This window comes from Leopardus geoffroyi, chromosome C1 (genome assembly GCF_018350155.1).
Source record: "Leopardus geoffroyi isolate Oge1 chromosome C1, O.geoffroyi_Oge1_pat1.0, whole genome shotgun sequence".
Classification (NCBI taxonomy): domain Eukaryota; kingdom Metazoa; phylum Chordata; class Mammalia; order Carnivora; family Felidae; genus Leopardus; species Leopardus geoffroyi.
The window spans coordinates 179,047,543-179,063,043 of record NC_059328.1 but is presented as its reverse complement, the minus strand read 5'-3'; the positions used below and the strand labels follow the sequence as shown (position 1 = coordinate 179,063,043).

Here is a 15,501-nt window from a genome sequence, read left to right as displayed (position 1 = left end):
AAGGAGACAAGAGACCTATGAGGGGACATGCATTAAGAGACGTCTGTAAAAATTTTTTTAAATGTTGATTTATTTTGAGGGAGAGAGCAGTGCAGAGCCCCACTCAGGTCTCGATCTCACAACCATAGGATCATGACCTGAACCAAAATCAAGAGTCAGATCCTTAACCAACTGAGCCACCCAGGCACCCAGGATTTTGTAAATTTGTAAGAAGGAAGACATTCAAAAATGTTTAAATGCTAGTGGCAAGGAGCAAAGAACGGAGGAGGGTTGAAGATACAGGAGAGAAAGATCAGTGACGGAGAGAGCCCTTGACGAGGATGGAGAGGTTGGGACTCATGATGGTTTGGCCTTGGACAAGATATCTTTCCCAGGATAGAAGGAAGAAGAAAAGAAAAGAACCAGTTTTCAGAGCAACAGCAGGATCCACGTGGGATAAATAGTCAGGAATCATAAAGGGCAAACAATAAGTAAGATATGGAGGCCAGATACTGTCTTCTGTCTTAATGAGTTCTTGACTACCTGCTCTGCATGTTACACTGGCGAGAGCCCTGGCTTTGACCCCAGGTCTGCCCATCAATTGTGCAAATTTCTAAGATATGCAATTAAACCTATTTGAGCTTGCATGTCCTCATTTATACAAAATGGGATTTTTATAAATCTACCTTAAAGAGTGGTGATAGAGAATACATTTTTATCATATTAACACAATGTTGCACATGTGGTAGATTCTCCAGTAAATGTAGATGTACTATCATCACCTTGTCTGCGGATCGGTTTTCTTAGCTGTGTTTAGAAGACGACAAACAAAATCATGGGGAGACGACCGATGGATACAGTACGTTACCTACGGTACATAGCACAGACACATAGCAAGGGCTCGAGAAATATTCATGTAACAGATTAACACAAGCCATTTTTTTGTCCTGTTTACATTATTAAAACCCTTTTTTCTGCTGCATTTCAGTGCACGCTCCAACCTAAATCCTCCTCGCTCTCTATTGGTTAGCAACTTCAGTGTCACAGAGGAAAACAAACGTGTCACCTGGGAAGGTCTGTCAGAACCCCTTAACCATTTCTGTATCTGCAGGGAAAAACAGCTTGACTCGCATAGCCCAGAAGGCAGAAGTAGACAGGACCTGAGCCCTCTGTCACTTACACCGTCATTTTCGGCATTGTCGCCAAACAGGCTCGCTAAGAAAGGATGCCCAGTTGGCCACTGAGCAAATACATTCGGCCAGATGTGCATAGGTTTAGTTTAAGACAAAATAAAGAAGGGGAGGGGGGTATTCTTGGCATAAAATGGCTTCCCGTACTTTTTTTTTTTCTTTCTCTGAAGTTTGTAGTAAACTTTGTCTTCCAAGAGCAGCTTGGAAGCAAGAAGGGTTGCTGCAGCAAAAGCTCAGTGGGGAGAGCTATATAGCAAATTGCCCCAGATAAGCTTAAGGCAACTCTGGACTCCTGAGAGGTTAATGATCCCTACCTCTTCTCAAGGCCTGATATTTATGAAGTGTTGTCAAAGACATCTAAAGTTCCATGAAATACTGTATTTTGAAAAGGTCTTCAAGCTAAATCCTCTAAACCTATAGGAGTTACCCACTTGCTGAGAGTTAATAGGCTCTTGACTGAATGGTGAAGTTTGAAAAAGGACCATTAGAGGCAGGGTATACTTTCTCCCAGTAGCCTGCTCCCTTCATGCTTTGGAGGGCTGTGCCACCGAAGCCGGGCAAGGCATTTCTGAGGCAGAAGACAGAGCAAATGGCTCAAAATCTGCTTACTTTTCTTTTAATAATAAACGTGCGTGTGTGTGTGTGTGTGTGTGTGTGTGTGTGTGTGTGTTTTGGAGGTCTGGAATTTATAGCTAAATCTGTGATTTAGCCTTGGGATGCCAAATCCTGGAATTGTAATAACTGTATTTGGATGTCATAAGTTAAAATGTTTACGTACAAGTTTCTTTCCCGAGATTTCACAGGTTTCCCCACTTTTACCTATGGAAATATATTACCAATAGACACTGAGATAATAAACCCCATGCAAATAATCATGCAACATTGTTGCATTTCAATCACTCCAGTCCCCAAATTACTATGTCTATTTCAGATGCTGGTACTTTTTCCAATTTAAATTCAGGCAGTTCTTGAATAACGTCATTAAGGCCGTGCCTGAGAATGTAGTAACATGAAAATTTGTTTTCTTCCACTTTATTTTAGTTATTTAATGTCCAATAAGAATATTTATATATGCAAGTGGTAATATGAATAACCACATTTCACATTTTATATTAGTGCCCGATCAATGGTAGGGTAAGAAAGAATTTCTCTGGGGTGCCTGGGTGGCTCAGTCAGTTGAGCATCTAACCCTTGATTTCAGCTCAGGTCATGATCCCAGGATCATGGGATTGAGCCCCAGGTGGGGCTCCACACTAAGCGTGGAGCCTGCCTAAGATATTCTCTGTCTCTCTCTCTCTCTCTCTCTACCTCTCTCTCTCTCTCTCTCTCTCTCTCTCTCTCTCTCTCTCTCCCCCACTCTGGCCCTCTCTATCCCTCTCCTTCTCTAAAATAAAAAAAAGAAAAGAAAAGAATTTCTCTCTGTCTCTACCCGTCCTATTCCCAACCCAGACCACTGCCTAACTGGCAAAATTGTGGATCCAAATAGTTTCCATTATTCTTCTGAAAAAATAGGTTCCACTGGTAGAAGAAATGTTGAATTGGTAGCAAAGGACTTGGTTTCTGTTTTGAAGTTATTTTTCCAAATCTTTAACAGACATTAAATAACTAGGAAGATTGGGACTGCTCTTTACAAAACTTGAGAATCGATTTGTGTCTTTAAATGCCTTCATGTCCCTTGCCCTAGCTGTCGCTTTTAGCTAGGATTCTCATTTGAGTCTCTGTCTTAGAGGCTTTAAAAAAGGAGAGACTCTTCTCATCTACTCATCTACGCCTTGAAGAAACCATGACAGCAGGTGAAGCTATTATAGAATTTGTTAAGAAGAACAAATACAAGTTGCAAGACCTCCTATTGCATTACGTTCAGAACCTGTTCAATAGGAACACTTTTCTGATCTTTAAAAACCCTCGACTATAATTCAAGCTCATATTGAAGATATGAGGCTTTACTGCCACCTCATATGTTTATACGTGATAAAGATAAGGACACGAAATCCTAAGAATTACATATTTTCTCTGAAACCAACTCTAATCAACAACAGGGACAATCATGACTTTACTTCTAAATTCATAATTTGGTTCTGTCCCAGACACGATATAAATATAATAGAAATAAAGACAGTTTTTCTTTTCCATGTTCGTTAAATAAAACTATTTTCAAACTGCTTTAGGGCTCTGGCAGGAAGTAGGGGACAGGTAAAATCTAGTAATCACAACAGGTGTGCAAGTATATGACTACTTCGGTGCTGGGCTTTCCTTGTGCCATTATTAAATGTAGAAAACAAAAGTATTATATAAATATCTTCACAATGGAAGACTTCGTTTGTTGGAAAGGTGTGGCACATTGTGTGTGCCCAAAGGAAAAACTTGTTAAAAAGGTAGTAAATGAAATGGTGTTACTTGTATGTCTGCACTTGTCAAAGATAATTTGTGATGTGAAAGCATGCTGTTAAATATTGAATTTAAGGAGTGCCTGGGTGGCTCAGTCGGTTAAGCGTCCAACTTCAGCTCAGATTATGATCTCACGGTTCATGAGTTTGAGCCCCACATCAAGCTCTCAGCTGTCAGTGCAGAGCCTGCTTCTGACTGGCTGTCTCTCTCTCTCTCTGCCCCTCCCCTGCTTGTGCTCTTGCCCTCTCTGTCAAAAATAAATAAACATCTAAAAAAATTAATTAAATTTAAATCCACAAGCATACTTTTTTCCAAAAGGAAGATAATGCATAGGGGAGTTCACTTTAGGCTAGAACGTCTGAATTATGGGCATTGTAAATATTTAAGATATTTTATACCCTTTGATAAAGTAAAATGTTCCCATAATTCAGGCAAAGTGATTTCCTTTATTTACTATAATAATGTCTCTATTTGTCTAATTCTTTTTCCCAGCGTGTCAAAAGTAATAATATTTCACATTAAATATTAGTAAATATTTATTGGTAATTTATTTTAAGTAACTATTAGCAATAGAAACAAATATTACTCTTAGAATTCAAAGAACCTAGAAGCCTGAAACAATCAAGTAACACTACACTTTTGTTACTACAAAACAGTAACACTACAAAATCTGCACAATAGTAAGAAGGCTTTTTTTTTTTTAACACCACCAGAAACCCACTACTCCTCATTCACTTACTGAACAAGTTCTAGTTGCTTAAAAATGTGCAGTGGAAATCTGGTTCCCGAAAACATCCACTGAATCCTCGATGTTACCTCTGGTTTAGGATCTTTCCAACTTACTCGGAAATGCTTACACAGAAGCAGACCACTCCTAGAGAATCAGTGACATAAGGGATTTATTTGTATAGATTCCAAAAAAAAAAAAAAAAAAAAGGGCCTGATTAAAGCAAAACAGGGCTATCTCCAGAGAAATATCATCTGATCAGCCCCCAAAAGACCTCCCAGATTGCAGTGCACTATGGGTAGGGCTTGTAGCTACAGAACTTTGATCTTACAAAATACCCAAAGTGAGTGGGCTGGAGAAAGCTGACTCACGCTCCCCCCACCCAGCTCCCCAAAAAATACACAGAAAAGTCAGAACCAGTCAGTTCAATTGACATGAAATATAATTGTCAAATGGATGAGAAACCCAAGGTGGTACAGTTAAAGCCATTCCCAATTTGTAGACTGCACGGAAGTCAAATTGTTTTGAGACTGTTCAGAGAACAGAACATCAGAACAAGAGAAATGGGTTGACTGAGTGAATACTTAATAGCATCAGACACTAATAGTTTTGTGCATCCATTTCTGCAACTGGGACTCTAGGTTTGCAAGTTCAGGTTGGCTTCTCAGGGCACCCCACCCTGGAGAGTACTTGAATAGAGACCATGAAGCTCCTTTTGCCACGCTCTAACCTTTGTCCAAGGAAACATGGTTTCTTCGGAGATGTGGATAGTTTTAGTCCAGTTTTACACTCTCATATTTCTGCCTCAGTCCATAATGTGTTTCTTTGCCAGATGAATTCTCTAAACAAATTATTCCCAGCTTTGGGGGAAGAGGAAGGCAGGAATAACGCTGAACACACACACACATACACACACTCCAGGTTATATAGATTTAAGTCTCGGAACTGCTTGGCCTGGCTCTGCCCCTTTTCTAACTACTTCCCTTACTTGCCTTGTGGTAAGGTAGAAACTTTCCCTGTCTCTTTCCCCCCCTCACCCATCTCTTTCTCTGAAAGCACAAGGACAGAAATGATACATGTAGCTGTGCTTTAGAGCAACCCACCTCTATAGCTCTTGACTGGAGCGTTGACTAGCAATAGGTATGAAGCCCTGTTAACTGCTACAGGTAACTCAGATTATACCAGAAATTGTTTCTTAAAAGGGTCCGGATCTCTTTCAGCATAAATCATTTGTAAACAATTGGGTGGGAAATCAGTTAAGGATTTTAAACAAAAACACGAAGAGTTTCTACCGTTGTCACTATCTCTTTTAGCAGAAAGAACACAACCCTTACATTAAACCTCTTTTTCAATGGAGGACAGGGAAATTGACGTCTAAATTGTCAGCCACTGTAGGAAACATGGACTGCCAAAGCGTAATTTTTATATTTTTTGAATCTTGAAATGCTTCTGTGTGCATAAACATCAGGATCACCAATATTATCATCCATACACATATTTGTTCGGAATATTAGATTTCTGTGTCTCTATTCTTCTTAATACACTTAAATCTCATTTCTAAAATATGTCTATTGCATTACTAGAAGTGGTTATACATTCAGGTTTTCAATCAACTGGTTTACTTGGTTGGATTGACTATAAATTTGTTGACATATATTGATGATTCCTCATTTTCTTGCTCAGGGATCATTTCTTCTACTCATTTATTTTCAATCTCTCTAACTTTCTCATTTGACAGTATCCTATGAGTAGCACAACAGAGCACTCCAAGCTCATAAGGAATGGTGTGAACTAATTAGCAGATTTTATGGTAGAAACTATTCCCCTCACACGTGATCATCCTATCTGGGTAATAAACTTTGTGAAAGTATCTGGTTCTTACTACACGAAGGCAACAGTCTAACTCAAACAAGCTCTTACTTTGCCCTTGGACTTTGGTTCATAACTGTGGATATGGTATCAATCCAGAAACAAAAGCAGAATGGGGTGAGGGACAGAGTTGAAAATAAAATAGCCTAAAAACGGATTGGGAGTTAAGAAAACTCTTGATCTTCTTCAGCAACTGACAAAAAGAAAAATAGTCCTAATAAGATGTGTTCAAAAAATAGGCTGGAAATCACAACGTGTAACTGAAATTTAGGGACGTTACAGAAAATTCCCCTCCGTGCAGGTGTGCAGAAGCACTGAAGAGTTACTAACAAACACTGAATACAAGTGTTGAATAGTTTGTCATGGGGAGAAGATCCAGAACTAAGAATGAGAATCAGTGCTGGTTCGTTACATAAGCAGTGGGGCTGGCTGGCAAAGCCCACTGTGAAAGTCGCCTTTAAACAGCAGGTGCATGGTTTGACCACTGCAGCTTGTAGCCTCCTGGCAGCATCAGCAAATGAGCCTAATCTTCTCTATGGATTTATGAATGACCACAAGCCATTCCCAAGGTACACCGAAATACCATGATTGGCCTGCTTCCAGTTTAATCACATATTCCCATGTTGGAAATTGCACCCAACATTACTTATTTCACTTTTTTGTGTGTTTGCTCACTGAGGCTCTCATTTGTGTGCCCAAAACACCATGACACAATTCCAAAGTAGCTTGGAAAAATGGGAGAAGACAAAAGAGAAAGTTTTGTATATTCTTCGTCTTTTCCATGGAAGCGGTTCATTAATTTTAACTATATTCACTGAAGTAGAAATATTAGAGATATAGTGCAAACAAAATACCACCTAAGTAGGTAAAGAGACACAAATATAGAACAAATGAATGATTTAAATGTAATCTCCAATCTCTCTAGCAGCTTGTGACAAATCCTTTATTAATTTGAGTATGTGATTTGAAATACTACCCATCATTCACATGTACACAAATATTCCCACGCAAGAAAACACTTAACATATTTGACGATATACTTCAAACTTTAAAGTTATGCAGAGGACACCTAGACCTTAAAAGGTATAGATATTTTACAGCTCTGCTTAAACATAAATAATGCATTTGTCTGATTCACCAGTATTGAAGGTGTTTTTTCTCCTGGTGAATATACACATCATCTGTGATCGTCCAGCGGGATGGAAGAGCGTCTTAGACTGAGTCAAAAAGTTCTGGTTTTCATGTGCTTAGGCAACAATTTTAAAGTCTGTCAGGTCAGGCCACAGATTACAGAAAAGACTCAAAAACGACAAAACTTTGTATTAGAAAATGAACATATTCCAAAGACTATTTAGAGATGGTATTACAAATAGCAAGCAAATGTATTGGGGCTAACGGTCAGAAAAAGTATTTTAATGTCTTCGTAGAAACGTAAGAAAACAAAACTCGTTAATGATAGAGGAAAGGGTTCATTTTAGAACACAAACTTTTTCTTTATTGTAAGTTTAACTTTCACATAACGTTGTTAACACAGGCCAGCTACCATGCATTGGAATACACTCACAGCATTCAATATGTACTGTGTTAGTATCTACATAAATGATTCTGAAATAACGTTTGTTCTTTCGATAGCTTTATTTGGGCAATAAGAAAATGTATGGATGCTAGTAAAATGCACATTCACAGTAAATGAAAAAAGCCCGAAAGAGTACATTTGTTGCAATTTGCATTGGTTTTGGGAAAGGTCTGTTTAACAACTGAACACAGCCATATTTTGACTTTTAAGCTCCCACACTGAGAAAGTATCCAGGTACAGCAGCAATTTACTCTTAGGGACATTATGCTGGGCTTTGAAATTCAAAAAATAGGATAGTTCTTCTTGAATTATTTTATGATCAATGTACAGTCTCTACACAAGGAAAATTAAAGCTGTCTGACAACTCATAGAAACATCACTGGCTATTAAAGATGGAAGAAATTGCATAAAAGCATGAAAAGCATTGGGTAATTTTGCAGTTTCATCTCTAAACACAATTGTAAAGATGTCTGTCTTTCAGTTCTTCCTCCCTCGTTCTTCTGAAGCTTAGCCTTTTAGTTCTTGCCCTTTTAAATATTTTTGCCTACTATAGCTTTGCTTCTTAATGTCCTGGTTGGTCTTACTGGGCTAAGAAAGTATTTACAAGGGGTGCCTGCTTTTATCTATATTCACAGAGAATGCTAACAAGTTAGAAGAAAGTGCAAGAGAGCACCACATACCTTGCCCAGAACATTACAATGGTTTCTGCATGCATGGAAAGTGTGAACATTCTATCAATATGCAGGAGCCATCTTGCAGGTAATGTTTTCACTCTTTAACTATTAAAATGTGCAAAGTAAAAATATAAAACTAAATTCTGGATGTTTGCAGAGAATTGGATGGCATTCTGTCTGACTGAGTGATGCTCAGCAAAACTTTTCGCTGCCTCTCCCCCTCACCCCCCACACAGACCCACTAGAAAACCCTGAAAGGGGTGTGCCTTACACATGGGAGTACTATGTAACATATTATTATGTACACTCTTCTAGTAGAATTTTAAATTGTACTTTTGGCATTACAAGCTTCTTAAAAACTCAGCCTCCTCCTCTGGTTTATTCACCACTCTTTCCCATGGACATAGAATAGCTCTTGACACATAATAGGTGCTCAGTAAGTATTTCTGAAATGAATGGATGAGGACTGACTATACATTAAGAGAACATGATCGCTTCTGGGAGGTCTTTTCCATAGTCCTTCAGGTGTTCTAATAAATATTATCAATCTTGGTTTTGCTAGACACATACTCTTTTCTGCGGATCTGCTGTCCAGAAGCCTTGTATAGTGAGATTATTAGCTGTACCTCCCCAGATTCTAAGTAGGTTGATACCCAAAGAAATTCCTTGTCTGGATTTACTTAATAAATATAAATATCTGCTGAATATTCATGAATAGAACATAATTATTTCAGAGATGGTAAAGCCAAACTTAAAAAACAAATGTATTTTTATAAAGGAAGATACAAGTGGCATATGATGAAATAGGTTGTGTATTGCTATACAGTGAGAGGACTTTCTCTCTCTTGTCTCTTCCTCTTCCCTCTCCTCCTTCTTCTCCTCCTCCTCTTTTTCTGTGTCTCTTTCTCCCCCCCCCCCCCCAAGAACTGTCTTCCTTTTACATTTTCCTTAACTGAACACACTGACACCTACCTTCCAGTGAAGCCAGGTAGAGTGAACAAAACTGAGATTGGTTCCTGCTGCTCTCTTATCCTTACTGGGGTCCCCATTACTGAACCCTTCTGAGGCAGAAGGAAAGACCTCAGGATGTAGAAATTCCACGTGACGTACTAAAATAATTGCACAAAGCCAATGACAAGTTGATCCTCGTTGGTATTGTTATGTGAACTGTTTCTTCCTTCCATTGTCAACTGCTAGTTGCAACCCAAAGATGGTCTACTGGAGCTTTCTGATGAGGGCTGAGTGAGAAGCAGCATTCATTCTCAGATGAATAGCACATGGGTTTATTTTACAGAACTATATTGCCTACACCATACTTTTCTTCCTACTGAAATTTAACATAAGTAGACAACTTTATGATCAACAGATTAAAGACATTGCTTGTTGTACTTCTGGTCTAAACATTTTTCAACAATCAGTCTCACAGTAGCATAGAGAATGCTTTATCCAAAAATAAATAAATAAATAAATAAATAGCCCTTGTTTGTTACCCCTATCCTCGGGAACAAACCTTTTCTCAAGATAATCATGTTGGCTTAGGTTGACTAAAGAGCAAGTTACAGAAAATGTGAGGCTCACTTGAACAAAAATATATAGAAAGAACAATTACCTCTGGACATCTCTTATTTCTCACATGGTCATCACAAACTACCTACCAACCCTCCTATCTTCAAAATCTTATTATGAGTATAAAAGAAAAACCTCATGTTTTTGAAACCGAAAACACACGGAGATCTTGTTGAAAATAAGTAGTAGAAAACCATATCTACAAAGTAGCATTTTTTTTTTTTTAGAGAAACAAGAAGATAAATGGGTATGGGCCAACTATAAAAATGAGTCTCCCAGCTATAGGTAACCGGACACTTCATTTCTTCCAGGTGCGATGCTGGTTATACTGGTCAACACTGTGAAAAAAAGGACTACAGTGTACTGTATGTTGTCCCCGGCCCTGTACGATTTCAGTATGTCTTAATCGCCGCTGTGATTGGAACCATTCAGATTGCCGTCATCTGCGTGGTGGTCCTCTGCATCACCAGGTCAGTACCTGTGCTCAATGGCCACCCACATACAGGAATATGTTGTTTCTCCTTGCCTGAAACAGTTCACTCTAGTTGTGAGTCCCTTCGTGGCCTCTGTGGTCATCCATTCTCTGGAGTCCAATTTCCTCATCATAACAGCATATGAATAGCATCGATTTTCATGCTGGAGTAGTACAAATTATTTTCCTTATTTTTTCATGTTGATGAGGATTATTTATTTCTGAAGCAAAGATACTTTTTTCTTTAAAGCATAATGCCAATCTTTGTTTAAACCTGCTCTTCTCTTTTAGCTATAAAAAGTCAGTCCTCATTCAAACTACAAACAGACTAATGAAATGACCAGTGTTTCCTTCTTTACTCAGATCAGTATGCCAAAAGAGGTCAGAATAGATTGGTTACAGGGCCTAGAAACGTGGTAATGTATAGCTCTCATTTGTGGTACTTCTATTTCCAAGTGTAACTCACAGATATAATCATTTTTAACATATTTGATGTAAACAAGTACATTTTTGTCTTAAGTTAATGAAATAGCTTTTAATCACAAAATTCAAAGACAGCGGCTATAATTTAAAAAGATTATGTTGTAGTACATGAAAACCTTTGGTATAGGGAATAGGCAGCAAATATGACGATAAGCATTTATATCAAACTCCAGGACAATCAAATGGTAATTGTTTCCTGGAGAGTTAGACTGAGAGAGATCCCTCTGGATCCAGTTTCAACAGGAGAGAAAAATCTGGTTAATTAGTGATGTTTGACATTGTGCTTGAGGTAAAGGAAGTAAGGCCAGGTATTTACTTGCTTAATTTTATCAGTGTGTCAATTCATGGCAACCAAACTCGTATTATTTACGCCCTGTCTAACCAGCCATATGATTGAAGATACTTCTTTCTGACCCGATTTCATCCTCCTTGAGATAAAAGTTCCAAGAAAGTTTTTCAAGGTGTTTGCCAAATTCACAAGACATTTAAACTTTCATTCATTTATACAGCTCTATAGTAAATCAGAATGTTTCCTCCAAAATTATTTTTCTACAGACAGGAAAATAAAATAAAGCATCATATCTTTAGAAAATAAAGGCCATAATACATCTCTGTAGCTGTATTGCACTATCTTCTTTGAGGACAAGTGTGGCATTTGCTCTTGAAAAAGACAAAATATGGTTCATAAATCCTTTCTGGGCCTAAAAGCTTAAGGGAAGATCATCGACTGGAGCTTTGTGCTGCTCGAAGCCAAGTTGAGCTCATCAACTAGACTCTCACGTTTAGATGCCAAGTGAGTCAATGGATTATGTTAAAATAGATTCTAGGGAACATAAAGATAACTCAGGAAACCAAAAATACTGAGTATAAAGGAAAGATAGAAAAGAATCTAAAACACAAGAAATGGTGCCATGTTACTCTAAGGGGCTTGAGACTTCTGATATCTACACAACGTACATGAGCAACCAAATTCATATTAATGGGTCTGATCTCATAACTGTTGGATTTGCTACTTCCTGTACTGACAAAAATGCAAAGCTTTCAATATTTTAGCATATGTCCTCGAGTTTGTTATTAGCCACAGTCCTGTTCCCATACATAATAAGAACAGCTGGAATGCCCAGCGTGTGCACGTATGCGTGTGTGTGTATGTATCATACATACACACACACACGCACACACATATTTAATAACGTGAGAAAGGAACAGGTATCCCCGTTTTCAAAACAGAGGCTCTGAGGTGTGAGAAGCTAGCAAATTGCTAAGTTTGCACATGAGCAATAAAGACAGCTCTGGAGTCCAGGCTGCCTGGTGCAAGAGCCTGCACCCTTAACCACTGCTCATCCTGCCCCTCGGCTGGTCATGACGTTGTGTGTTCTGATGCTCACGACAGCCTAAACTGAGCTCCAAATTAGAGGAAGCCATTTTTTTCAGGCAAATGGCCGTTTTCATTTTCCACGTTAAAACAAAACAAAACCTATTCTCTGTTTACTTCTGAGGAGGAGTACGTGAGCTAAGTTACCGTTATTGTAACACATTTTATAAATCTGTCCTGGGATGTCCTAGTCTTCCAGAGTCTTTCCAGGAGTCATACTAGTCAACAAGCCGCACTTTTCCCAGTGTGGATTCATTTCATTCTCATGGAAACATTCTGCTCCAAAACCAGATTTTCCAACGAGGCCATCTGCCCGTCACCCAAACCCTCCCTTTTTCTGGCCACCTTGACCATGCTTGTCTGTCAAGACCCATTCCAACATACCCAGTTGCTAAAATATTTATAAAATTGCACCAAGCAGAGGTCTGCTCATTCTCTTCAATTTTCTTTTAATTTCTCCATCACCTGGTCTCTCCTGTTTTTTCTCTCTTCTCCTCCTCCTGCTTTCTTTTTTTCTAATTGCTTCCCCTTGTTTTTATTATGTTAGTCAAACATCTGTCCTCCTTCTAAATACAACATGTGTCATAAAATTATAGACATCCAGAGACATGTTCTGGAATGAAAAGAGTTGCCCTGTTAGGAAGATGGATTTTTAATCTTTTTATCTCTAGCTCCGACTTGCTGGGAATGCGACTTTCAGCTCCACGTTCATTTTGACAGATCTGCCACACCCCTGGAAAAAATATAAATATAAATTCTGAAATATTTATTCACGTATGAACATACATATGAATATCTAATCCCCGATGCCCATCTTACTATAATAGGACTTGATATGAACTTTACATCGTTGTTCTTATTTGCATCGTCAAAGCATTCTTTTGTTACAAGAGAAAAGACACCAGACAGATCAGAGCTTTTCAGATAATTTGACTAAATTTAGCTTTTTATAGAAGCTAAATAACGGGTCCGAATTTATGTCTCTAGTTTAGAGCATTAATATGTAAAAGTGATATTAGGCTGGACCGGAACAATATCTCTTTTCAGTACATATCAGATATTAACAGTTGGCTCATTCTCTGGTGGGATAGAATTTAAACTTGTAGCACTGAAATGTCAATATAACATTCATCCTTAGGACATTTAAAATACAAAATTGTTGAAGACCTTTAAAGTGAGAGGAGATGAGCTCACAACTTGCTTGATCGCATTGTGCTGAGTCATTCTTCTGCCTTACTGAGTGAGCAGCGCAAGACTAGGTAACCGCGTTCCTCCCCGACTTCTGCCTCTGTTCCTCAGTTCTCCTCAACAAATGCTTAAACGCAGTGGCAAGGAGAAGCAAACAGGAAAAATCTTCCAACATAATCCCGGCTTCTGCTACTAATTAATTCTTTGGTCTGAAATATTTCGACAGTTTGCTTAATCCATGACTTCAGTCTGTAATTGTAGGACCAAATTTTAGGTATAGCACTGGACTAAGATCTGTGAACTTTCCAACCTTCTAGGAAATGCCCCAGAAGCAACAGAATTCACAGACAGAAGCAAAATACAGGGCACTACAGTTCAGACAACACAACAAGAGCATCCACGAGGTTAATCTAAAGGGAGCATGTTGCACAGTGGCCGGACTACCGAGAGCTGGGACTACACAATACAGTATTATAGACAAAAGAATAAGACAAGAGATCTACACATGTTGCCTTGCATTTGTGGTAATCTACACCAATGAAAACATGTACTACAGCTATATTTGATTATGTATGGATATATTTGAAATAGTATACATTGTCTTGATGTTTTTTCTGTAATGTAAATAAACTATTTATATCACACAATATAGTTTTTTCTTTCCCATGTATTTGTTATATATAATAAATACTCAGTGATGAGAAAAAATTGGCATTCTTAACTGTGCGGTATCTCACAGCTGTAAATATAATCAAGCTAGTACAATCTGTACAGGTACCAGTAGTTCATGTTTCCCCACATCTGGAGACAGAGCATTCATTAGTTTATACAGGACTCAGTGGCTAGGTTTTGAGTGATTCCAAGTTCAAGGGAAATGATGGTTATTGGAAAAGAGAAAAAATAATTTTCTTTGTATCGAGTGAGGATAAAATATTTCAGATCTCCGAATCGTCTCTATTTCATCAACTTCCCCGGTCTTCCATTTTCGTCCCCAGAGCTGAAAAATCTCTGGCATATCAACTAAATCAAAGAAAAAAGGGAGGGAAAGTGTTTTATAACTCACAAAAAAGGGGGAAAGAAGATATTGGTTTTTATTTGGAAGACATCTTAGACTCCCCCCGTTAAGTGCATATACCTGAAGGATCTGGAACGAGATACATATCAGGAATACACACAGCACAAGATCTATTCCATTTAGGCGAGTGGAATTAACAACTTGGAGAAAAATTTAATAACACCGTTAAAAGGGAAACACCAGAGTCGTGGATTCTCAGAAGCACCTTGTTGCATTTATATTATAGAGTTCTTTAAAAAGAAGTTAGAGGGGCGCCTGGGTGGTGCAGTCGGTTAAGCGTCCGACTTCAGCCAGGTCACGATCTCGCGGTCCGTGAGTTCGAGCCCCGCGTCGGGCTCTGGGCTGATGGCTCAGAGCCTGGAGCCTGTTTCCGATTCTGTGTCTCCCTCTCTCTCTGCCCCTCCCCCGTTCATGCTCTGTCTCTCTCTGTCCCAAAAATAAATAAATGTTGAGAAAAAAAAAAAAAAAGAAGTTAGAATCCCCATCAAATTTCTTACGAATGGCCTTATGGCTAATGCAGCGCCATTATTTGAAGTGAAACCAGATTGATGATGATTATTTCATGAAAACACAGAAACATGTTTTAAGTATATTTATACGCTGATATAAGAAAGCAAATTAATCCTGGGGCGCCTGGGTGGCTCAGTCAGTTGAGTGTCCGACTGTTGATTTTTGGGTCAGGTCATGATCTCGTGCTTCGTGAGTTCGAGCCCTACACAGGGCTCCATGCTGACAGTGTGGAGCCTGCTTAGGATCCTCTGTCTCCCTCTCTCTCTGCCCCTCCCCCACTCGTGCTGTCTCTGACTCTCTCAAAGTAAGTAAATAAACTTAAAAAAAAAATCAATCCCATAGCATCTGAAAGAATTTAGTGGGAAGTTGATAGGGATTTTTCAGTATGTAAATAGGTATGACTGGAAAGAAATAAGATGTGAGTATTCT

At 38.7% G+C, this 15,501-nt stretch overlaps 1 protein-coding gene across 2 annotated transcripts in view; it reads left to right on the top strand.

The window, feature by feature from the left end:
* Positions 1 to 14,134, top strand: part of TMEFF2 (transmembrane protein with EGF like and two follistatin like domains 2) — a 232,423-nt gene extending 218,289 nt beyond the window's left edge. For both annotated transcript variants that reach the window (XM_045480570.1, XM_045480569.1), the window contains 3 exons: positions 8,365 to 8,488; positions 10,281 to 10,439; positions 13,805 to 14,134. In XM_045480570.1, coding sequence (XP_045336526.1) covers positions 8,365 to 8,488; positions 10,281 to 10,439; positions 13,805 to 13,901 — 380 coding nt within the window. In that variant the 3' untranslated portion in view covers positions 13,902 to 14,134. The remainder of the gene's footprint in view (positions 1 to 8,364; positions 8,489 to 10,280; positions 10,440 to 13,804) is intronic.
* The last annotated feature ends 1,367 nt before the right edge of the window (positions 14,135 to 15,501 follow it).